Genomic DNA, 26,443 nt, shown 5'->3' with positions numbered 1-26,443 from the left:
ACTAGCGATAATTTTGTTGGGATTTTAATTCAGGACCGACCTTTCAGGGACACAGAAACTTGAAGAATAGCACGGAGTAACTAAGAGAATAAGTAGAGGCAGCAAGGTTAAATTTAAACGATAGCTGTGCTAAGAGATATAGTGCCTAAAAGGTTAATTAAATGCTGGAAGAATAGACAACTGTGCATAAAAACTTCAAGTTAAAGAATTACTGCATGTTACCTTAGTTCATGAATTATTGGTAGAATACTGAATTGGTCAAGTGATGTCAAAGATAGTACAAGCGTTTTGCTCCAAGCAAGAACCTTTTAATTATGTGAATTGCGACCGTTAATTTATTCAGTTATTACTAAGAGGATTTGTTTTGTTTTTAATGAGTGCTGTTAATTGTTTTAAGTGAATACAGTTATAAAAAGTATCCGTACATAAGTAAATGAACAAGGAAATTTACTGGTAAGAATTAACCAACTTTGTTACTCCTATGCGGAGATATGTGTGTGTTTCTTCCTAAAATATCCCTACATTAACAGTAACTTTTGTGGAGATTAGCTGTAGTTTGGATTTAAGAGTGTATACCTGTGAAGAAGCGTTTCTGCCCTTATATTGTATTTGAAACTTAAGTAACTATAAGATATTAATGTAGTTGGTTACTAAGGAACTTTTGACATTGAACTTTTTCAAATGTTAATTGAATTTTGTGAAAGCTGTATTTCAGACAACAGATTAACCATTACCTGAAATTATATGACTATATTACCAGATGAACTAAAATGTTTGTAATATCTTATTCAGTGATTTAAACTAAAGTGTATGATTTGTAAGCCTATATTAAATATTTGTTTTGTTGATCTAAAGTTCTACTTTGCCTGGATCTCTTTTACTGCACCATTCATAAAATAATCGAACCAAAGCGGGTGAATTAAATAAGTTAAGTAAACTCGGCCTGTATACATAATAACAACACATAAAAGGGAAATAGTTGAGAGGTGGTTTTACTTCAATTCTTGGACTAATTTAGATATAGAGTGGCGCAGTCAATAAATATAAATTTTCTCTATATTTGGATTAGAAATCAACTAGAAACTTTTTTTTTTGTTTAAGAACATCGTAGTGACAAATTAACGGATCCAAGGTATAGGTTAAGACGAAATAGGATCCAACAGATCCATTTTCAAAGTTCAAGAAATTGTAATTTCCATTGCATAAAATAGTTTTTGTCCATCCCCTAATTTTCTGATAGTATTAGTTTTAAATCTAGTACACATGCAATTGAATATAAAAAGAAAAACCATTGTTATAGCATAGTGATAATTTGCTGCATTGGAATTTCCTATTGTTCTTGCTAACAATGTTTTGTATTACTCAGAATATGTTAATTAATCACATAGTTTATCCTTTTCACCCTGATTACATGTTTCTTTTTAATATAGATGCTTTTCTTTTCATTTCACTGTGCAAGAAAATTTCTTTACCACATAATCTCTTCTCTTTTTTCCACACTAAGAAAATATTGATGATTTCAGTCATAAGCAACAATTTGCAGGTAGATTGAGGATTTGAGTTATATTTATAGTGTTGTTAGTACAATAACAGCAAAAAAATAAAAATAAATAAATAAATAAAATAATAATAAATAAATAAATAAATAAAAATGTTGTATCACGCAAACTAATAAATCATGGAGTTAAATTCTTATTTTTATTGCATGCACACTAATGCTAACAGTGTAATCATCATGGAATGTAATTCTGCTTATGGTGAGGTGTAGAAAACTATTTAACACCATGATTTATTAGTTTGTGTAACATATTACAGCATTTATTTTTATTTATTTATTTTATTTTTTGCTGGAGAGGAAACACTTGTTATTAATTATTATTATTATTTATGCCATCTCCATGGAGTCCAGAGACTCATTGCGGGAGACCCAAATCAACCATCATACACACAAATCCTATTGTACCCCTCCTTGAATCCATTCACTGTCAGAGAACTCATAACCAGTTCTGGCAATCTGTTCCACTCAATCTCCAAGCAAAAAAAAAAAAAAGAGGTCCACACACACCCCTACCAACCACACTCTTATACAACTTCCACAGATGGCCAATAGTTCTCTGACTGTTTGTCATATATTGAAAAATATCTTAAGTTTCTATCATGTCCCCTCTTTTCCTCCTATCAACTCTACTTTGTAACCTTCAAACTATCCTCGTAAGTGATTTATTAATTGCCTTGTCACTGAATTCTAATATAGTAGGTTACATTTTTTTTTTAAAATTAAAAGTTTTTTATATATATATATATATAGGTAAAATGAAATGTCAGTTTCATTATTTGTATGCATTACATGCAATTTATTTATAGGTATAAAAATGAAAAAATTCCATTTTTGGTTGGGTGTATCGCAGAATTAACAAAGGAAGAAGAAACACAACTTTTGAGACCAGGACGGAATGATTTTAGTGTCATGTATTCATGTAGAAAAAATTGTGCTCAACTTTGGTTGGGTCCAGCAGCCTTTATTAACCATGACTGCAGGGCTAATTGTGAAGTAAGTTTCATCTCTAAAATATTTCTTATCTCTAGCATATAGCAGTTTTTTATTTTTATTTTTAAATTTGACTTTTATTTATGCTATGATCTAAGAACAGATTAAGTGATCATCATTACCAATTTAAAGGATACATGTTTTAAGAAATTTATGGAATAACACAGTGATAATGGATTATGCAGTAAAGTTGACTAAATTATCTTTATCCCATTGTTGAATGGTACAGAAATATGAGGGTAGTCTGAAAAGTTCTTGGCCTAACAATGAAAAAACGAATTTATAATTTCAAAATTATTTTTTCAACATATGTAGTACTATCATATCCTGTACACCCCTTGAGGGTACATATCAGGAATTTAATGATGATGATGAACATAATCTCCCTTAGGTCTAATACATTTATACCAGTGATGCTCCAGTGCCATTATCCCACCCCTGTAGTGGTTTTCGGTAAGATCTGCAAAATACCTCTCTACAGCTGCCATCACCTCTTGATTCAAAGAAAAATGCTGACCAGCGAGGAAGGTTTGTTTTGGGAAGAGATGAAAGTCAGAGGGAGCCAAATAAACAATAAAAAAATTCGTTTTTTTTTATTGTTTTATTAAATATACACATTTAATAAAACAAAAAACAATATACAGGTAACCCTCGTATAACGCAGATGTTAGGTTCCACAAAAATGCCATGATATATAAATCGCATTATGCGAGACTAGGATCACATAGAAAAAGTAGGGTTAGGTTCCGAAATTGTTTTTTTTTTTAATTTTTTTTTTAAGATTATATAAACAATGACATATCCAATAAAAATATATTTTATTTAATTCAGATAATTCATGTAAGTTAAGAAAGCATATAAACTATGAAACAAATACATAGTATAAAATTATAAAAAATTATAAATTGTACATAAACTTCATTGCACATAATACATAAATGTTTTAGGCAAAATAAAGTGTATATTTCAATCGTCATCACTCTCTACAAAACTAGCATTTCGTAGATGTTCTTTATTTACGAGTGGCTGGACGTCATCATCACTTGAAATCTCTTGGACATCATTAGTATAATTCTCACTGCATACTTCAGCTGGTATAGTTATCAAGAAATCAGTAATAAGACCTTGCCTACCACTATGCTGCAATTTTTTATTAAGTTCATAATACGGAGCTAAAGAAATATTCAATTGTCTCATGAATTTTCCTGAGTGCTTCATTGAGAGATCATTATCCATAAAATAACTTTCTTGCCAAGTCCAATCTTTCTGCTAATTTCTTTAAACTGAATTCTTTAACGGATTCATCACAATCGGAATCTGCAGAACTTTCCCCTCCATTTGGTTCTACGTCATCTATTAATTGTACCAGTTCCTTCTCATTTAAATCTATTCCCCCATCAATTAATTCATTATCGAAGAGACTGGAGCACTTATGAAGAAGTTCGCGAAGGTTGAGTCTCATGTGCTGATCGAAACTGAATGTATCTTCAGTCTTGTTCAATTGTTACCTTGGCAGTTTACAGTGGGTGGGTTTATCCCTATTAACAAATGCATATATCGCAAAAGCACTCTAAGTGGCCATTACTATAAAAATATTTTTTTTTACACATAAAAAAAAAAGCATTACATATTGTATGCAACTCACCAAAAAATAAAGTGCTCAGCTTGAGATTAATGCACTTATGATTTTTAATGCGCTTTCTTGGCAGAAAACGAAGACAATTTTCAACAATAAATACTTTATACAGTAAAGAATTGACGTACATGTATTCTAAAGGGTATTTCCCCTAATATAAATTCGCCTTATAACTACATGCACAATATGGGCAGACGCAAATTTAACGAAGATAAAATTTGATTTTTAATTCACGCATCGAAAAATATATGAAAACATAAAGGATTACTACAGTTTGTAGACCGTCTTATATCGAAACCGCATTGTATAAGTACTGCATCGTTCAACAAGGGTTACTACAATTTGTAGTAACCCTTATATCGAAACCGCGTTATATGAGGGTTACCTGTATACACTTCAAATAAAATTACACAACTAACTACAAAATTAACTGGATCCAAGGCCTTTAAAAATAAACTTACACTTTAGAGATCACCCCATTCTCTGACTCATTCTATTACTGGTTCGTTTAACATATACTTAATCATGTCTGCTAGACTAAACACCTTGTTTACACAATAACAAAATGTTCATAGTCAGTTTCTTTGTTAAGGCCTTTTTCTGAAGATATAAGATTCTCTTCTTTTTTTTCCATAGGATCCTTTCTCATCACCCTTATGTGGCGCACGTTATTTCTCGTGACTCTGAAGTATAGATATTCTGAATTCACCAAAGTATAAGTACTCTTACCTCATGCAGTTCAATTTTGTTAATTTTTGTACCAGCAAAAAAGGTTTCTTCTACTGCTTTATCTAAGTTGCTAAATTCCATCTCCTTTTCCAGTAGAAATAACAGATAGATTTGGCTTCCTTAAAACAGATGAAATTTTCCAATCAGCGTTTCCTCGAACATTCCTATAGAACGTCAATTGCAATATTTTTTTTTATTTACCAATACTTATTGACAGTCTTAACTCCTCCTTTAAAGGCTCACGGTTCTATGATTCCTTTTTTTCGGAATCGTCTATTAATATTCCTCCCACTGTCACATACAACTAAATAAACTTGTAAGAACAAAATTCCTCTCTTTGCATTCTTAACACGTTCGCTGCCACGCTACTCAGTCAGAGTTTGTTCCCGCACGCCAAGCACTTTCGCGTCTTCAAGGTCACTACGAGTAATCTCGTAGCCGGCTTATCAGATAGAATTTTGTTTCATACACCAACCACGAGATTACTCGTAGTTGGCGTATGAAAATGTTATATGTTTATGTAAATGTAACATATTATATGAAATATGTTATAAAATTTATGCGCAAAATGCGCATAAATTTTATAACATGATTACTGGAAATGCAATGTCTGCATTAAAATTTAGAGATCAATTTATCTCAATTTTTGTTGGAATGGATGAACTTATAGCATCAGAGAATATCAGGAGGAATTGGGATTTTCATTATTTGGAAATTTTACTGCCAACAGAAAAAAAGAATCGCCCGACAAAGCCATGCCGTGTCTGTACAAGAAACAAACGTAGACGCAAAACATGTTATTATTGTCCTGTTTGCCAGGAAAAACCACCATTGTGCGTGGAAAATTGTTTTAAAATGTACCATTCTTAATTTGAATAAATTTTTTTATTTTATTTTACTGAGTGCTTTTTTATTTCATTGATTGGTTTTTATTTTTATTGATTTTACTAGTTTTAAATTGATTTACAAATTACGTGTTATACTACGGATTAACTCGCGCTTGGCATAGGAGGTTGGTAATCGACATACGAGTATACTCGTAGTTGGCTTGTGAAGCTCATATACGAACTACGAGTATACTCGTAGTTGGCATCTGAGGCACATACACAATATACTATATTTTAGTTGAAATTATTTCCCTTCTACCAAGCCCCCCAGACATGCGCTCCGCTTTATTCAGAATCCAAGGGTCCAAATTAAGGTAATTATACAAAGGGATAACTTGTGTTTGGCATAGGAGGTCGGTAAATGGACATACGAGTGTACTCATAGTTGGCTTGTGAAGCTCATATACGAACTACGAGTATACTCGTAGTTGGCAGCGAACGTGTTAAACTTCCATTAGCTCTCCCTTGTTTTTCCTCTGTTACTTCAATACAGAATGCTCTTGGGTTGTTTTTCGTTACCTCAATACTGAACGCTCTGTCAGCTGTCAATCACCCATCAAACTCCTCGGCGAGCATGCGCACTCCATGAAAGTGGCAAGCAAGAAGTTAGGTATAATGGCTGACACGTTATCTCCATTAGCAAGAAGAGAATGTTTTCATAAAACACAACACTTAATAATTTTAAACTACAATAAAATTTCTGAAAGTAACATAACTATCCAAATCCAGTAAGTATAAATTTTTATCTGCTTTACATTTGATTTTGACAAAATAACATCAATAATAGGCACATCACAGGTGCTGCCAATACGTATTATGAAACCGAAACTAATAATGTACTAACATGGATTACTGTGCTCAGATTTGGTCTCCTGGGTTCCAAGAGGATAAAGAAGCTGTGGAAAGGGTGCAAAGAGTTACAAAGATTATATCAGGATTATGGGATTTAGATTATGAGGACAGATTGCGAGTATGTGGATTACAGACTGTTAACAGGAGAAAGAGAGGTGATATGATAGAGGTCTATAAACTTTTCAATGGGTGTTATAGCATTTCAAATGATGAAATTTTTCGTTATATGGAAGGCGGGGAGAGAACACAGGGGCATCCTTGAAGTTAAGGTTGTTCTCAGTCAAGAAAGGTGTAAGAGCTAGGTTTTTCTCTCAGAGAGCAGTGAGTGAGTGGAATAATTTGTCCTTATCTAGTGTAAATAAATTTAAGGGAATATGATAGCTGAGTTTGGTAATTTACATCCTCCCTCAATGAGTCCTTGACTCCCTGGAGGTCTCAGATAATAATAATAATAAACAATTTGTAAAAATATTCATAATTTTAAATTATGACTGTTTTTACAATATTTCATCTAATCCCACAGCTGAATTTACATTGAGATTTTACAATATCCTAAAAACTTTATCCACCACTGTTCCCACATCAGTGTCTATCACATATGTCACAGTATTAACCTCACTCAGACGATATATTCTTGTAAAGTGGTCACTTAGTAATTCTGCTATGTTTTCTTCTTCTTTCACCTTGTCACCATTACCACTGATTAAAGTTATTCTTCCATAGTCATTCTTCCTCTTGTTTACCACGTAATGAAAGAACTGAGATTTCCTTTGACCTGCCCAGCTAGTTTCTTCTTTTAATCAGATTTTGCTTCCCTTACCATGGTGGTCACCTTTCTTACCTGATCTTATACTGTTAATAGCTTGCTGGTTATTTTTCTCCTTATTATACCCTCCACAACAATTTGGTTTTTGCTGCTCACGCTTATTGATTCTACTCATGCATCTAACTCCTACCTGATTTATCCTTCTTTCTCTAGATGCCGTTTAACTATCTCCTATGCACTATGAACATCCTCCCTTGCAGAGCTTTATACCATAGCACAACTTCAAGCTTTTTCCTAAGCTTGTCATAATCACTTGCCTTGTAGTTCCATATGTACCCCTTCTTGATAGAATATTCTTCATGTTTTGCAATCTCCCAATTTAAGACCTCATGGTCACTCTCCCCAATTGAAGGCAGTGTGGCCACCTTGGTTATGGCTAGCTCTTCTTATCCTTTGCCCTGGTCCAATACTCTCATGCTCCAAGTCCTCTCCATCACCTGTTGTCTCAAGTAATTATTTTTCAGTATGTGTATAAATTCCATTTCCTTCCTTCCATGTGATCTTTCTTCCTGCCAATCTATATGTTTATACTATACTATACTATATTATTATTATGAGGGACTTCAACTATATGTCTATAGTTGAAGTCTCTCATAATAATCACTCGACCTGCACTCGTACTAATTTGCTGATGCATGTCTTCCAGATCATCCTTGGAACCTCCTGACCTAGCAGAAACCTACTGTATATTTTGTCTTACTGACCTTGATCTCACACCAGACTGCTTCAAATGTACAGCTGCTCTCCTGCGTATCTCCTATTCTTTTTGGCTACAATTCATCTGCTATCATCAGAAGTATCACTCCCTCATCCTATCTTCCCTGAAAAGACTAAACCCTTCACATTCTATCCCCATAACTGCATCACCTGCTATTAGCCAAGTTTCACTAATGCCTATAACTTTTGGTGAGGTTGCATTAACCAATACCAAAAAAACTTCCCTCTTGTTCCTGATACGTCTGGCATTATATACAATGCCAGAAGTTGTATACAGAAACTGCAGCATGCCTTTAGGCCCTCAACCACCTTTACTTCCACATTTGACCACCCTATTCAATATTCTTGCTTGAAATACTATATTCTGCACTTGTTGGTCATTCTCCTCATGGGTTGGTAACTCTTCTATGTTATCTTCTTCATTCCCCTCGTGTGTGTGTGTGTGTCTGTGTCTGCATGCACGTGCGCACACACCTGTATCCTGCCGAATTGTTTGAGTATTCCTAAATTTGCATTTCAACATGCTCAGTAACAACATTCTCTCTAGACACCTAACACCAAAACCATTTAGGTGCAATCTGTCAGCATTATAGAAATCCTTTTTTATGTCAAAATCAGGCCATAGGTCCACAAATCCTACATTATTCCTTCTGCACAACCTGTGTATTGTGATTCATTTTCTATTGGTGCCCTCCTCCTCAATTTTCCTCTATCATAGCATGTCAGGAGAATTACCTTCACCTTCTCACTCATCTTTTTTGTTTCAACCAACCACTCCTTCACAACCTCCTTCATAAAATGCTTTTCACCTCTCGGATCATTAGTGCCAACAAAGACAATTAGTTCTATAGAAATATTCTGGTTTTGTGACCACGTGTTTATTAGAGAACTGTTTTTAAAAAACTAAACAAGTACTAAAAATAACCCAACAAGTTTCGTTAGTCGTAAGACTAACAAAAAGAGAACTAACAATTTAAAGCACAAACTTATAAGAAATTATGAAAAACGATTTCCTTTGTTGGTATTATGAACATCAAAAAAGTTTCTTAAAAAACCAAATAACAGATCTATACAACCAGTAATGCATGTTAGTTGGAGACAATGCCATTTGTTGTCGCAAGTTAACATTAATGAACTTTTTTGATGTTTATAATACCAACAAATAAACTTGTTTTTTGTAATTTCTTATAGTTTGTGCTTTAAACTGTTAGTTCTCTTTACCCCTGAAGATGTTAGTCTTACGACTAACGAAACATGTCGAGTTATTTTTAGTACTTGTTTAGTTTTTTAAAAACAGTTCTCTAATAAACATGTGGTCACAAAACCGGAATATTTCTATTGAACTTCTTAACTACAGAAATCTACGCATCAGTTAGTTCTTTCTCCTTACCTTTTCACATCTGTGTGGCATGCATGACTAATATCATTATTTTTTGTGTATTGACGGTAAGTTAGCTGGTTATTGAAATCGCAGGTTTTCACCCACAAACCAGGCATAATACAGTGGCATCATAGTTTAGCTGTAATTCCTACATTAATGTCTTGACCTCCTTACAACTTCAGTGTTGTTGGTTAAAATTTAAGTTTATAAATCTTCAAAAAGCAACACAGCATGCTTACCTTATATTGCATCCAGAAAGATCTATATACTTTTTTTAAATGAAAATTGAATCATTAATTAAAAAAAAGACATTCCGGTTAAGTCATTATTATTGTTGCACATTTTTCACTGAAAGTAAACTGCTCATGTTAGCTATTCATAGTGCCTGGCAACATGTTCTCTTGTGTAGGCTTGGAATTATGCATAATTGAGTGGTAATGCCAAAAAAAAAAAAAAAAAAAAAAAAAGAAAGTGATATTTGGAAATAAAGAGAGCAGCTGTTTTACACCGGAAACAAAAATGGAACATAACAATAGAGACGTGTTGAGAATTTTCCTGTTTTCTTTTTTTCTTTCTTAAAAGAAGAAAGAAAGGAAGGAAAACAGTTTCATAGGCTTTCTCCAGAGTAAATAAATTTTGGTAATCTAAAATGATGATTTAGTTCACTTTCACAGTTAATAAATATGGGGTTATTCTATTGTTTACACTAGAAGCCATATACTCAAAATTTGTTTGTCTAACAGATATCCATAAAAGTAATAAACATTGTATAATAAAAGACATTTGGTTTCCTATTGGCAAGCAGATAAATCATGAATTATAAAAAATTGATTAACTTGATTATATGTTTGTCAATATTAAGAAATTATATGCTGCTTAATCGTGTATTCAAATGCAAACAACAGAGTTTGTGTATGAAGCACTTGACAACTAATCTGCTTGTATATCAAGCTTGTTACGTTCATTACCTTATTATCCTATAATGCAAAGCACACACTTTGTTTCCCCTTTCAGGTTATTATTATATTATTATTAATTTTCTGACTGCCACGGAGTCACAAGCTTCATTGAAGGAGGTCATCTAGTGAACACAAAGTCTATCATACTGCTCCTTAAAATCATCCACTGTCTACATGTTCACCACCCTCTCAGGTAATGCATTCCATGCTCCTACCACTCTCCATGCAAAAAACTTACTTCTTACCCTTTTACTCATGACATCCTTTTGCAACTTCCAGGGATGGCCTCTTGTCCTTGTTCCTTTCCCTTGTTCTACCATATGAAAAATCTCCTCATATGATAATAATCCTTCAGTAGCTTAAATCTCAATCATATCCCCCCTCCCTTTGCCTTCTATCTACCAAACTCTGCAGTCCACATGCCCTCAGTGTATACTCATGATCAATGTTGTACAGTCCTGACATCAATTTTGTTATCTGTCTCTGCACCCTCTCCATGGATTCCTCATCCTCTTCCAATCCCAGTGACCAGATCTGAGCACAGAAATCCAGATGTGGTCTGATCAAAGCTTTATACAATGGGACCAGCACACTTTTATCTCTCATGGTCAGCATTCACCTCAGCATTGCTGCATTTCTCTGAGATGTCTTCATAACCTTTGCAATATGTACTTGGAACTTTAAATCTCTATCCACAGTCACCCCAAGATCTATTGCTTCCTTCACTTCTTTCAGTATAACTCAAATGGAACAGCTGTCCACCTTTCCAGCTTATTCAAATCCTCTTGAAGAGCCAAAACATTAGCACTATTACTAATAACCCTTCTAAGCCTCACATCATCTGCAAACAACTGAACATATCCCTGTGGTCCTGTAACAGTATCATTTACATAAAGATTGAACAGCAATAGTTCCTAGAACTATTGCTGTTCAAACTGAACCCTATGTTGTTATGCATTATGGGAGGATCTCTACCAGTGCTCCCTCCAAGCTGTGCCTGTGTGCATGCATACTATTCAGAAAGGGAGCATACACATCTAGCTAGTAACTGCATTCACAAAATTTTTGCTTTCAGGATTTCTAATTTACAGTCAATAATTTTTTTAATGTACTATAAAAATGAATTTTTATAATTGTCACTTGCTTAAAGTGTATATTTATTTATTTATTTTTTTTGAGAGTTTATTTTTCACTTGGTTAGACTATAATAAGTTTAGTTTAATCCTTTATCCAAGTGTGAGCAAAACAAAGTTTGCGCTTGTAAGTATCTTCAGGACTGGGGTAAGGTAGTGCAACACCAGGCAACTCGTTGCAAAAGGTGGAGAAAGCTCTCATTACTCCTATCTCAGTATCTCCCATAATGCAAGGCACATTTCCTTGCGGATATGTGTAATGCAATGCATTAAGGCAAGGGCCACTACCCATACCGGTTTCGACCTTTATTGAGGTCTCGTCAGTGGGAGCCAGGCCCAGTAGTGGAGATACAAAGGCAGAAGCAGTGAGAGGTCATCCTAACCTATAGGAGATGCTGAAGGGTGTGCAAGCTTATTATTAAATTACTCCGGATTCAGAGAAAGATGTTGAGAGTTTATTTTTCACTTGGTTAGACTATAATAAGTTTAGTTTAATCCTTTATCCAAGTGTGAGCAAAACAAAGTTTGCGCCTGAAAGTATCTTCAGGACTGGGGTAAAGTAGTACAACACCGGGCAACTCGTTGCAAAGGTGGAGCAAGCTTACATCACTCCTATCACAGTATCTCCCATAATGCAAAACACATCTCCTTGTGGATATGTATAATGTTATGCATTAAGGGAAGGGCCACTACCCAGACTAGTTTCGACCTTTATTGAGGTCTCTTCAGTGAGACTTATTTCTAAGACTGCCAAAGTAGCTCATAGGATTACCTTACTATTGAAGAACACACTAACAAGTAGAGATAAGGAAGGTATCATCTTCTTTATAATGCCTTGATGTGTGTAGATATGGATTACTGTGCTCAGGCCTGGTCACCTGATTTCTTGGGAATGAGGAAGTGTTGGTGTGGATTCAGAGACAAATGACCAAGGTGGTGTGTAGCCTGTGAAATGCTTCCACTGAGAACAGATTGAGGGTTTGTAGGTTTGTAAAAGTTGGTCAATGGGTGAAAAAGAGGGATATGATAGAAATATTTAATTTACTTAACACGTTCACTGCCAACTACGAGTATACTTGTAGTTGGTATATAAGCCTCACAAGCCAACTACGAATATACTCGTATGTTGATTACTGGCCTCCTATGCCAAGCACGAGTTAACTCGTAGTATAAGCATGTTAATTTGGACCCTTGGCTTGTAAATAATGCGGAGAGCACCTCTGGGGGCTTAGTAGAAGGAAAATCATTTCAGCAAAAGTATAGTATATTATAAGAGGTATTGTTGTGTAAACTGTATATTTATTAATGCAAATAAAACAATTTTTTGAAATGTTTTCAACATATACATATATTTATGTACAATATATCATCATCTGTGTCATCGCTAGAGTCGTCTGTAGGATTATAATCATCATCGGAATCGGAACCAAATAATTCTTCATCAGTAAGCTTTCTTTTACTGGCTATGGTGTAATTGAAGGTTTTTATTTAGATAATTTTAAATAATTGTAAGACTAGCCTCAATAAACCTTACTGCACTGAATGCTGAATGTCACTGACTCTGAAATCAAGTTACACAGTCGTCAGCGCACGTAAGACACGGGTAAGGGGTGATACAAGATCACTTGTAGTTGGCGCATGAAACAAAATTCTGTCTGATAAGCTAGCTATGAGATAGCTCGTACTGACCTTGTAGAAATTAAAGTGCTTGGCATGCGGTAACAAACTATGTCTGAAAAGCATGGCAGTGAATGTGTTAAACTGATGTAGGGTAAGTGTTTCAACAGTTATCTAGGGGGGGGGGGGAAGAATAATAGGTCATTTCTGGAAGTTAAGTGTGTAGTTATCATAGGTGTGAGGACTAGATTTTTCAACTGGAGCATGGTGAATGATTGAAACGGGTTGCCAATCCATCAAGTGCTTTGTCTGTTAATGGTTTCAAGGAAAAGTATGATAGGCATTGTGTAGATAGTTTGGGTCTCCTACAATGAGTCCTCAGACACCACACAGGTGCCCATATAATAATAATAATAATATATGCACACACACACACACACACACACACCTAAAGGCAAACTATTCCATGCACTCACTGCTCTCAGAGAAAAACCTACCTCTTACCCCCTTTCCTGACTGTGAACAAACTTGATTTCCATGGATGCTCCCCCCCCCCATGTTCTCTCCCCACCTTCCATATAATGAAAAATTTCATCAGACGATATCTTATAACACCCATTCAAAGGTTATAGACCTCTATGATATCACCCCCTCTTTTTCCTGTTAGCCAGAGTCTGTAATCCACATACTTGGAATCTGTCCTCCTCATAATATAAACTCATAATCCAGATATAATCTTTGTAACTTCTTTGCACCCTTTCCACAGCTTCTTTATCTTAAGTTGGTCAGTAGGTGAAAAAGAGGGGATATGATAGAAATATTTAATTTACTTAAACTGATGCAGGGTAAGTGTTTCAACAGTTATCTAGAGGGGGGGGGAACAATAGGTCATTTCTGGAAGTTAAGTGTGTGGTTAGCATGGGTATGGAATCTTGGAGACCAAATCTATGCACAATAATCTAGGTGTGGTCTTATCAAAGCTTTATAAGGAGGTAAAATGACTTCCTTATCCTCAGATGTCAAGGTTCACTTCAATATAGCAATTATTCTCTGAGTTGTATTTGCAACTTTTGCTATGTGACCTTTGAACTTCAAATTCTTATGGACCAAATATACCAAGATCCTTTGCCTCCTCAGTTTCTTGCAGCATAACCACACTAATATAATATGCTGCTGGAAATCTCATCATGCCAAAGTGCATAGCTTTACACTTACTAACATTAAACGGACAACTATTTTTTTGCCCAAATTTCCAGCCTATTCAAATCATTTTGTAAGTGCTGAATATCAGCATTTACAAGTGTGATAGCATCTCTGATTGCCCTGCCTATCTTCGCATCATCAACAAACAATTGCACATCTGGTGTTAGACCCCTGCCAGATGTCATTAATGTATAGATTGATCAATAATGGCCCCAAGACTGAACCCAGGTTCACCACTAGTGACCTTAAATCTGGCAAATTCACACCTACTGTTTACCACTTTTTGATATCTATCTGTCAACCATCCCATGATCTAAGTCAAGAGTTTATATTCCAATCCCATATTCTCCAGTTTATGCAACAGCCTTTTGTATGATATCCTAACAAAGGCCTTAGAAAAATCCATCATTATCATAGTGTATCCATTCTCTTTATCCAGCTCGGCCGTAATATTGTTATAAAATACGAACAAATTGCTAAAACATAACCTTCCTTTAGTAAACCCATGCTGCTCCTTGCAGAGTATAGCTTGTTTTCCCATACTGCTTGCGAGTTCTTACCAACTTCTCTAAAATCTTCACTACCACACCAGAAATACTGATAGGTCGGTAGTTAGACACAGTTTTTGCACAACCCTTGTACAATAGAACTATTGTACATTTCTTCCATTCCTGTGATATCATTTCTGAGCTGAGACTTAAGTTATACAAACACGTGAAAGGCCTAGCCAGTTCGGCTGAAAATTCCTGTAGCAAACAGGCCAATATTCCATCTATCCCTATAGACAAATTCCTATCCATGTTAGGAATTTTTTTTTCGTGCACAACTCCAAATATGAGAGTAGTTTTTTTGAAAGCTGAAAAATTCACATACTTGATATATTTGTACTGGAAAAGGCAACAGATAAAATATTAGCCCAGAAAGAAGGATACTTGTCTTATTTTGTGATTTGGATGTTATCAAAAATAAACTTTGGGAAGTACCTTGGAGGTCAACTGAGATCTGTTTGCCAGAAAAATGCAGAACTATGTTTTGGTAGCATTGAAAGTCAGTGATGCACTTTCAGCATCACTGACTTTCAGTGCTAAAAGATGACCTTTTGTGGATCTGGAGTAGCAGAATCCATACTGGTGGTCACCGATCATGTTGCTCTACTGGTGATGTAGAACCAATGATCTTGTTCATTATTTTAGAGAGCACTGAGGTGACGGCAGCTGGTTAGTAGTTTGATGATAGGCTTTATATACACTGGTTTCCATAAATTAAAGAACACAAAGAATTTGATAACTCAAAAACTGCATGATGAATTTTTATGCAATTCGGTGAAAAGTAATGTGATATGTGAAAGAAACAATTATAAAAATTTGCAAATAAATATTTTAATTCAGTAACAAATGGATACATGAAGATAATGGTTAAAAACACAGTTAAAAAAAAAAGAGATTGTCGAAGTTGGTCCATGAGCTTCGCTTGATGTGAACGAGCATTATCATCTTGTAGGATAAATATCTCCCCTAACCCACGCATGAATGAATATAGGAATCCAAGCCCTCATCTCTTTAAGTTACAGCATTCATGGATCTTTTAGGAAGCATATATAGGTCAGTGCACCTAAAGGATATTGGACAGGAATTTTGAATGAAGTTGGGAATGAAAGCATTTATTCCTCTGCATAGGTGATTTCTGTAACTTTACCAGAGGAAATATTTCGATTAGAAGAATGGAAACGGTAGGCTCACTGTGGAAGGAGGAAGAGAAGTTCCAGAAGTCATCTCACTTAACACTTTTGTAATGTCAAAGGACAGATAAGAGTGGCTGAAGGAGTAGCATTATTCGCATAAATATATATATATATAAGTATCACTTCCCCATCATCATCAAACATTTTTCTCTTTTGCTCTAGGCATTACCTTACATCAGCTCTTACCATCGATATTTTCTCCACTGTCTTCAAAATCTCTTAAGATGCATGCATCAGCTAGTTACCACAGTTCATATTCATTGGGCAAAGAAACCTTAAGTTGAGGGAGGAAGACAAAAATGTCCCAGACAAACAAAAAAAAATGGCATCACTGCATACAAGTGATGCCATTGTTTCGGAGTGGTAATGCAGTTCGTTCTTGGACAATCAAGATGTATAATGGTTGTTTTAGCTGATATTTGAAGTTAGTCAAAACAGGTTAGGCCTGTTCTGTGAGTGGTGATGTCATTTAGATGATAGATGAATTTCTTGGCCCAGGATGAAACCATCACCTTGCTCATTGGAGGCCTGGAGTAGCTTGGAAGAAGGAGGCATTCTAGATTATCTAATCCTTAGATGGCCATGGCTAATGTTCAATAGGTTCATAACTTTCTTGTGGGTGGGTTTAAATTTTTGTTAATGTTTGTGTTTATACTACAAAATTTGGTGGAATGAATTTTAATGATTCTTTTGTAGCATTTTTATGTATTTTATAATTTTTGGTCTTGTTTTTAAGTATTTTTTTTTATTTACAGCGACATCCTGTTCTTTGTTTTTCTTTTCCAGGAATGATTTTAATTTCAAGTTAGAGAATAGAACATGCAGTATGAGGAAAGATTAACATGTGAACTTATTACCCATACAGAGCATCCAGTCTTTTTGCCAATGTGGTGTTGAAGGCTTTAATCTGTGTTCTACATTATGACTCTCTCCAGGCATGGCCTTGTAGAGATGCCTGAAGTAGATGTCTTATCTTGTCTTGTCAGGTGTCATCTCCTTCCAGGAGTTGACTACCATGATCTTTCACCATGTATGATTTTGTGCTTCTTACATTCTTCATAAGACAAAAAAGGTCCAGTCCTTAATATTTCCCATCTAATCTGTTCTTTGTCTTCCTTTTCTTCTTTTTCCTTGTATCATTCCTTCTAAACAGTGTTTTTTGTAGGGATTCATGCTTTAGTACAGTGTTTCCCAACCTTTTTGATGTCGCAGATACCCTGTAGTGAATGTTAATTCACCGCGGTCCCCATAAAATCCAAAATGGAACTTTTTTATATTTTTACGTATCATAAAGATGAAGTAATAAATTACAATTTTGCAACACTAAATTTGTCATTTATGACAGTGCAATACTGTTATAAATGGAGATATTTGGAAAAATATGAACATATCAATTAGGCCTAATATTATGAATTTTAAAGTCTTGATAGACTTTGTGTGTTTCTTAGGAAGGACCTCCCATGATGAGTCTTTTGACTCCATGGAGGCCTGAATAATAATAATAATTAACACTCACCTATTGTGATGGATGGTGCTGTTTTTCAGACGTCAACTTTCGCATGTCAGGATCAAAACTGGATAATTTCAGACATGGTACTGAAACTCCATGTTAACTCTGTTCCTGTATTTGTTTTTCATATATACAAGATTAGAAAATGTTGTCTCGCACAGATATGTAGTGGCAAATGGCAACAGATGTCTTACAGCCCTTTTGGAAATTTCAAGGTAAACAGACTTAACTTGGAACCAGTAACGGTAACAAAGGAAACAGCACTTTGAACGTCGAATCACAGGACAGCTCGATAAGTTGTTCTCCTTCGACAGAAGGAAGTTCATATTCCAAGTCTAGAAAGAGAGTTTTCATCCAATCGTTTTTTTTTTTTTCAGGACAAAGCAGAAAATACAGACTTAGTCGAGATGCCAATGACCTCATATATTCAATCATACTTTCAGCAACATCACTAGAAAGGGGTTGTTCACTAAAATCAATGAAATCACTCAGCGTGTGAAAGGAATTGTATTTTCTTTCTCGATACGGTTGCACCACAAATTTAACTTCTTGATTGTTGCCTCTTTCTTGTCTTGCACAGAAAACACTGTGACATATGTACCTTGAAGGCTCGAGTTAAGAGTATTCAAGATGTTAAAAATGTCTGCCAAGTAAGCAAGAGATGACAGCTATGTGAAATCATTTAAATAGTGTGTTAACTCAAATTTGGAGTTTGAGGAACAACCTTACTTCGTCACGAAGCTCAAACAACTGCATCAGAACCTTACCCTGGGACAACCATTGGATTTCTGAGTGCAATAATAAGTGTTCGTGATCACTTCTCATTTCATTACAAAGTGCAGAAAATAACCGGCTGTTAAGAGGACGGGCTTTAATAAAATTGACAATTTTTACTGCCTTGTCTAGAACGGGGCAGTAAAATTTTGGAGGGCATACGGCGTGTAGCTAGTACTTCACGGTGTATACAACAATATGTCCATTTCACAAGAGGTGCAACTTTCTGGATACATGCGACCAAACCTTTATGTATTCCCGAAATTTCCTGAGCACCATCTGTACTGATACCTACACATTTTTCCCATTGAAGTTTATTTGTAGTTATGAAGTCATTGACAACTTTGAAAAGGGCTTCAGCAGTTGTATGAAGAGGTAATGATTCACAGAACAAAAAGTCTTCACAAACTTTATTTTCGTGTTCATATTGCACAAAAGCTAGCAAACTAGCATTATTTGAACTATCGTGGCTTTCATTTAGTCAGTTATCTGACATTTTCAGCCATCTCGTCGATTCTTCTTTTCACAGTATTGTCAGATAACGATATTAGAGATACCTCGTTGACATGTTTATCACTAAACAAGTTCTTTGTTATCGCTTTTGTCGCAGGCAAAATTAAATCTTCCCCAATTGTATGGGGTTGTCCATTTCTAGCGATCAGAAGGGCGACTTCACAAGAGGCAAGAACAGCCTTTTCATTTTTTGTTTCACACACAATGTCCTTAACTGAATTCTGTGAACCACAAAGTTGCAGTTTTTTATTTTGAAAATATTCTATTGGCTTATTAACTGATTCGCCATATTTTGTTTCAAGGTGGCGTCTCAACTTCGATGGTTTCATAGATTCATTCGATAACACTTCACAACAAAGAACACACTGTGGTCTGTCTTCACAGTCTTTATTCAAAATGGAAAATCCCATTTGCAAATAGGATGGACAATATTTGCAAATGGGATTCCCCCCCCCCCTGGAACCTATCTTCTCCAGTCATCTCTAATATCTCTAAATTAGTTTTTTTGGCAATCTATAGGACTCCAAGGATTCTTCTGAGGATCCACATTTCAAAGGCTTTCAGTTTCTTTTCACAATATTTTGATATTGTCCAGGTTTCTGCTCCATATAACAGTGTTGACCATACATAGCATTTGGACAGCCTAATTCTGTTTTTTGTGTGAATTTCCCTTGAGGTCAGAATGTTTTTCATGCTAATGAAGGTTGATCTAGCAATTTCTATCCATTTTAATATTTCCTTATGACACTTTCCATTCTCTGTAATTAGTTGACCCAAATATATATAACTCTACTTGATCTAAAGTATTTTCTCTGATCTTAATATTTATATCGAGTATTTTCCCTTTTTCTCTTGTTACCAGCATGGTTTTGGTTTTTTTTGAAGTTGAAAAATTAAGTCCATATTTTTCACTTAGTTTCAGCATTTCTTCTAGTAAGTTTTGAAGATCTTTTTTATTTTCAGCTAGCAGTACCATATCATCTGCACATCTTAAGTTGTTTATATTTCTGCCCCTATGCTGACTCCTTTAAATTCTGTTAATTGCTGGAAGATATTTTCAGTATAGAAGTTAAACAATATGGCAGAAAGAACACAGCCTTGTCTGACACCCTTCTTTACTGGGAACTCCTCTGTGGTTTCTCCTGATATTTTTATTGAGGCAGTTTGCTCCCAGTATAGATTTATCAGTAATTTGGTATCTTTACCATACTCCTAATTTTTTGATGCATTCTATTAGTTGTTCATGTTCTATATTGTCAAAGGCCTTTGCGTAGTCAATAAAACATAAGTAGACTTCTTTCTGCTTCTCCAGATATCTTTCTATAATAGTTCTAGTGTTGAAGAGTCCTTCTCTAGTACCTTTATTTTCCTGAAACCAGATTGTGTTTCATTAATTTCCAGTTTGATTTTATGTTTATTTATTTCTAGGATGATGTATAACATAACTTTTGCTATCTGACTGATAGCAAAATCTTTTGACTGGTGTCCAGTTTTTATATTTTGTTACATATGTCAGCCAGTGATCTTATAGCCTTATCATTTAAAGTCTTTAGATATTTTGCCAAATTCCATCCATTTCTGGAGCTTTTCCTGGTTTCAATTTCTTAATGGCATTTGTTACTTCCCAGGTAAGAATAGTAGTCCCCCTCCAAATTTTCTTGCAACGGCTTATCTATTACGATTGTAGAGTACGAGTTCCTTTGAATACTCTACCCATCTATCCCATATTTTGTCTTTCTCCATTAGGATGTTTCTACTAGCATGTTCAATACAATAAGAGCCTACCCTTTTTCAAGATTTGCTAGTTAAGCTTGGCTCCCTAATTTTTTCACGAAGTTCTGGTTTTGTGTTTTTTGTTCAGAAGCTCAATTTCCTTGCATTTGTTGTTGAACCATAGTTCTTTTGCAATCCCACATTCTTTCCTGATCTCCTTGTTTAAATTCTTGTGTTCAGGACGATTTTTGTGTTTCTTTCTTTCCTCCATCATTTTCAGTATCTTGTCATTCATCCAGAATTTACTCATATTCTTCTCAAATTTGGGAACTGTTTGTTTTAGTGTCTTTTTTATGTCCTCTCTAAATTTCTACCATCTATCCTCAATCTTATCTTTAGGGTAAGGATACTTGGTGGAATTAGGAAGGTTGACAGCAGTGGATTGTGCCAGTTCCTTTAAATTTTGGCTTGCAAGATATTATTCTGGAATCTTTTTTTAATCATTATATAATCAATCTGGTTTCTATAGCTGTGTTCAGGACTTTTCCACGTGTAAAGTCTTCTAGGAGGTTGGCTGAAAAAGTATTTGTTATTACCAGATCGTTTTCTTCACAGAACTGTATTAATCTCTCTCTCCTCTTGGATTTCTATATCCCAGACGTTGGTTTCCTATGCAGGAAGAGATCTTTTCTGAGCCTAATGATAATTATGTAATCTGATTTTGTGTTAAGTGCACTGTGAATATCCTCATAGAAGTGTTCTTCATCTGGGTAATCAGAAGTAGGTGCATATATTTGGATGATAAAAATATTAAAAAGTTGAGCTTCAATTTTTAATGCAGTTGCTTTGTCACTTATGGGCCAAAATCCGAGTAAGGATCGGGCAATCTTATTTTTTTAGTACAAATGCTACTTCATTCCTATGACTGTCTCTGCATGAGTATATAATTGAATGACTCTTTCTGTTTATTTTTCCACTATTAGTCCATTTGACTTCACTGATACAAGCAATGTTAATTTTTATTGCTTCAAGTTCATGTATAAGGTTATCTAACTTCCCAGCTTCATATAAGGTCCTTACATTCCAAGTTATAAGCCTTAAGAAGATTCTTGGTTTTCAGAGATGAAGGATCAGGAGATACCTTCCTCAAAGAGTTTAAAGTATCTTCTTCATATGCTATTTTCATAGTATCTGTTGTACATTCCCCAGTTTCTTTCTCTTCTTCCCTGTAATGCAAGAGACAAAAGTTGCAGAGGATACAACCTTGTCTCTATTGCTTAAATCCGACATAGTTCTCTGTTTCATGGTTTACTATTGAAGGTTATATGGTGAGGATCTTGACTCTTCCACGGTGACTGGCCACATATATGTTTTGTTTCAGAATGTGCCCAGACTATGTTACATAGTTTACTGTCATGCCTTCGTTACCATTGTCAAATTAAAATTTGGTCATCTGTTAACTCTGCCATTCCAGTCAAGTGCAACAAGGAGACACTCTCCCTCACTACAGCATAAAATTCTGATACCCTCACTTAGTTTTGCATGCCAGTTGAGGCACGGTCTTAGGGTGTGCCAGCTGGTGCACTCTACTAGCTACTACTTAGAGCCATAAGTGAGAGTTGCATTAGCAGTGGGGACCAATTCCACCCAGCCACCAAATATTTTGATGCGACTGCTGATCAGGCAGAGGTGTTACCTTTTTTACCCATACCTTAGCAGCAGGATTGTTCACCTGCTGACCAGGAATTTTCCTGATACTTTGCTGTGAAGTTCAGTCTTGTGTACTGTGTGACAACTATCCTCTAGAATCACTTTGATATTGTATCTGCAAAGGGAGGAAGTTTTGTGTCACCACATTATGTTTGACATGTTCTTGAAGGATATTCATATCACTTTTATACATTGCATCATGAAAAAAAAAAAAGTAGCTGGAACAGATTCCAGAATCCTCTGTTCTGGAGACCAAACATGGCATCAGCCACTTCAGACTTTCAAAATTTGAGAGGCCACTACTTTACTGTAGCACGATAATTATGAGAATAAGTTGCTTTTTTTTTTCTTTTTTTTTTTTTTTTTTAAATATTTTAAGGGTAAAATGTTATGGCAATGATGTTATAGTACTCTTCATTTAGAGAATTGTATTAATAATAAGTTTTTCTTTGTCATGTTCTTCAATTTTAAGATTTATGGTTTTTTTTGCAAATCGAAACAAAATTTTTTCCTTAAATTGTTTTTCACTGTCTTTTTCTTTTGTTGCCTCATTTCATGAGGCAACCTAAATGCAAGACCATGTTATGCTCTTGCAGATCTTAAGTGTGCATATCCCTAGCATAAAAATCAGTTTATATTTTAATGTATAGATTATTGAAGTTGTAACTTTACCTCATTGTATTTCTAAATAATAGATTTGGTATGCTTTTCAGCTTGTGTCAACAGGACGAGATACAGCTTGTGTAGAAGTTCTAAGAGATATTGATGCTGGTGAAGAGATAACTTGTTTTTATGGTGAGAGCTTTTTTGGAGATGATAATTGCAATTGTGAATGTGAAACATGTGAAAGGTAAATATAAAATTTTCCACTTCATCATGTTTGTCAGTGTTGATTATTTTTGTTTTTACTTATCTTCCAGTTTTGTTTCAGGTATGTTATCTGTACAAGTTCTAACCCATGTTGTATAAAATAAACTTGATTTAGAGTAAATATGAAATGTGAGGGTTCACTTAAAGTTTCAGCTTATTGCTAGCTTCAAACCTATCAACAAAATACCCTAGTATTTACAGAGGGACAAGTCTTAAAGACTACTTTTCCCTCTATTGCTGTCAGAACATACCAACCCACTTTAGTCCAGCAGGCATTCATATGAGAGGTGAATCTCTGCACTATTCTATTTTAGTGTTGACACCAGCCATAGGAATCTTTGTGATAATACTAAATGGCACATTGGAGCATCTTTAAAAAGACATGTTTGTTAAAAGAAAGCTCAGAAGCATTATCACACCATCTGAATCATAATCACATTGATGGACTTTCTGTTCCCAAAGTTTTTGGGAAATTATAATTGTACAAAATAATATTTTTCCTCCTTAGCCTAATAGTATTATGGCAAGTAGAAAAAAGAATTATTATGTTGGTGGATGAAAACGGTAAATTGTTAGAGCTACTGAGGATATAGTTGAGAGGATTCAATGAGAAATTTATCAGGGTAGTTCATCCTGATGAATGTGACATCAGGATGGACTTGAGTGTAGAGGGGTATGCTAGAAGAATGACTGATAGTGAGTGAACAGGAAGTAAATGAGGAATTAAGTAAACTCATTCATAGGCTTGGCAACATGTCACTGCATGTTCTAAAGAATGCTCCAGAGAATGAACAGTACCCTTAGCACACCTGTTTAACAAGTTTTTCAAGCTAGTTCAAAAAAAGATCGTAAAATCATATCACTTCTTAAAAGGGTGGGAGGTGGATAAGACTGAGGCTTTAAATTATAGGCCAGTCTGTTTCAGATTGTGGATAAGATATTGAAAAAGTTAGTGAGGGCTAGAATTCAGAATTGGGTTGATAATAGTAGTATTCTCTGTGATAGTCAGTTGGGTTCATTAGAGGAAGGCTATATTTTAGCAGCCTGCTTATATACTATGACAAGGTGACAAATTAATTGGACAGTTGAGATATTTATAGTGGTATACTTGGATTTTTCCAAGGTAGGTGACTTTGATAAGGTGACTACATAACAAGATTAAGTATTTAAATTGAAATATGCGGTTGGAAAATAAGTTAGTAAATTGAATAGGTGATTGATTATCACAGTATCAGCATGTTATGTATGGGGGAGCGGTATCCCAAAATTGGCTTTTTGTTGTGCCAAACGAGTCTGTTTTGAGATCACCGTTGTTTAACTTTTATGTTAATGACATTGGGACAGTCACAACTGGAGATATATAGTTATTTGCAGATAATGCAAAATAAGCGATAACTGAGTACTAGAAAAAATGTGGTTTTACAGGAGGATCTGAATACTCTTGTATAATATGGTCTGTGAGTGGGCAGGTGGAGTTGCCATTTCAACATTGCAGTGTGTAAGGTCTTGAAATTTGGTAGGCATGGGATGCCATGCAGAATGTACAATTTGTGGACAAATTTTGCCGGCCTGGTTGGCCAAATGGTTAGCAAATCCACTCTCCAGCCAAAAGGCTGCAGGTTCAAATCCTGCCGTGGGCATGGATGTTTGTGATTGTCTGTGAAAATACTAGTGGTGGCGGTCAGCAGTAGATATCATGGGCATGGATGATGAAGGTAGTTATATAGTTCAATTATAATCTATTGCATTTGAATTTCCTCAGTTTTATTGCACTGGTTATGTTTTGTGATTTAAATGAAAGATCTGTTAAATCGCTTTGTTAAATATTTTACTCTTTTTTACTGATAGCATGTTCGTTTTCTAGCTATGGAAAACCCATAGGTTTCTCTACATGAGAGTGATTATTATATAAGCAACTTCTTAGTCTAATGTCTCATTGTGTTTGTGTGTGGGGGGGGGGAGGGCACTAACCCATACATACCTCTCTTTAAAATCATACTAACAGATCATTCACAGCTATCTATGTCAACCTATTCCACTCATTCACCACTCTCCGAGCTAATAATTTTACTCTTCACACCCTTACTATAACCACACTCTTACTCAACCTTCTCTCTCTTTTCTCTGCTTGTCATATACTGAAAAATTTTCGTTTTTCAACCATATTAGACTGCATAAGTAACTTACATTTTTCATTTCTATCATGTTCCCTTTTTTCCCCTTATCTACCAAACTTTGCAACCCATACATATCTTTTATTCTTTCTTAATAAGGAGTATTTCACAGACCTTCATCATCTTGGTCACTTACTGGTGATCATCTGTACATTTTCTCATTTCCAAGAAAACCAGATGACTAAGCTTGTGCAAGGTTGTGAATATATAGTAGTAACCATATCTTAACAACCATTCACAAGTTTGGTTAAAATCCTTCGAGAAACAAAATCCTTTGCTTCTCCCACATTTTCATCCCAAACTGCATAGTCTTACACATTAAACTGCAACCTATCCTTTTTCTACACTACTTCTACACTATTTTCAGCCTATTTAAATCATCCTGCATATCTTCACATCATCTTTATTCACTTTTGTCTTCCCCAGTTTTGCATCATCAGCAAACAACTGATTATCCATCCTCAAATTGTTCCCTATATGATTAATGTTCAAATTAAACAGTAGTTGGCTGAATACAGAGCCCTGCAGCACCCTCATTCTCCTGGATTTTTTTTCATCATACACAGTTGACTCTCACTAGTAAACACTACTATAATAAATTCCAAAAATCCCATCAAATGCACCATGGTACACTGCTGTGCTGAGTAAAATTCACTATAGCAACCTATAACCACTCCTGGGGTCCCTATGAGTTTGTTGTAGCATGAACTGACTGTACTTCTCTGTGATCTGCAGCCAACCATCCTCTTATTCGTGCCACAATTTTATATCTATCCACATTTGTTTTAATTTAGATAATAGATTTCCATTTGGTATCCTGCCAGATGCCTTTGTGAAGTTCAGCTGTATCACAGTTTAGCCATTTCCTACATCCAAGTGAACTGTCACTCACTTTATAAAAAAAAGTTGAGTAAATTACTAATGTAGGATTACCCTTTAAAAAGCTGTGT

The 26,443-nt window shown here is 35.1% G+C and overlaps 1 protein-coding gene across 1 annotated transcript in view; it reads left to right on the top strand.

The window, feature by feature from the left end:
- LOC150092810 (uncharacterized) overlaps nt 1-26,443 on the top strand; it is a 196,560-nt gene that overhangs the window by 78,107 nt on the left and 92,010 nt on the right. Inside the window, exons 5-6 of the mRNA XM_090414285.1 lie at nt 2,365-2,551; nt 23,163-23,299. Of these exons, the coding sequence (XP_090270411.1) occupies nt 2,365-2,551; nt 23,163-23,299 (324 nt within the window). The remainder of the gene's footprint in view (nt 1-2,364; nt 2,552-23,162; nt 23,300-26,443) is intronic.

The sequence above is a fragment of the Typopeltis vanoorti genome, chromosome 25 (genome assembly GCF_054136105.1).
Source record: "Typopeltis vanoorti isolate ZY-2024b chromosome 25, IOZ_Tvanoo_1.0, whole genome shotgun sequence".
NCBI lineage: Eukaryota > Metazoa > Arthropoda > Arachnida > Uropygi > Thelyphonidae > Typopeltis > Typopeltis vanoorti.
The sequence above is the reverse complement of the archived record's forward strand: the minus strand, read 5'-3'. Positions and strand labels throughout refer to the sequence as shown.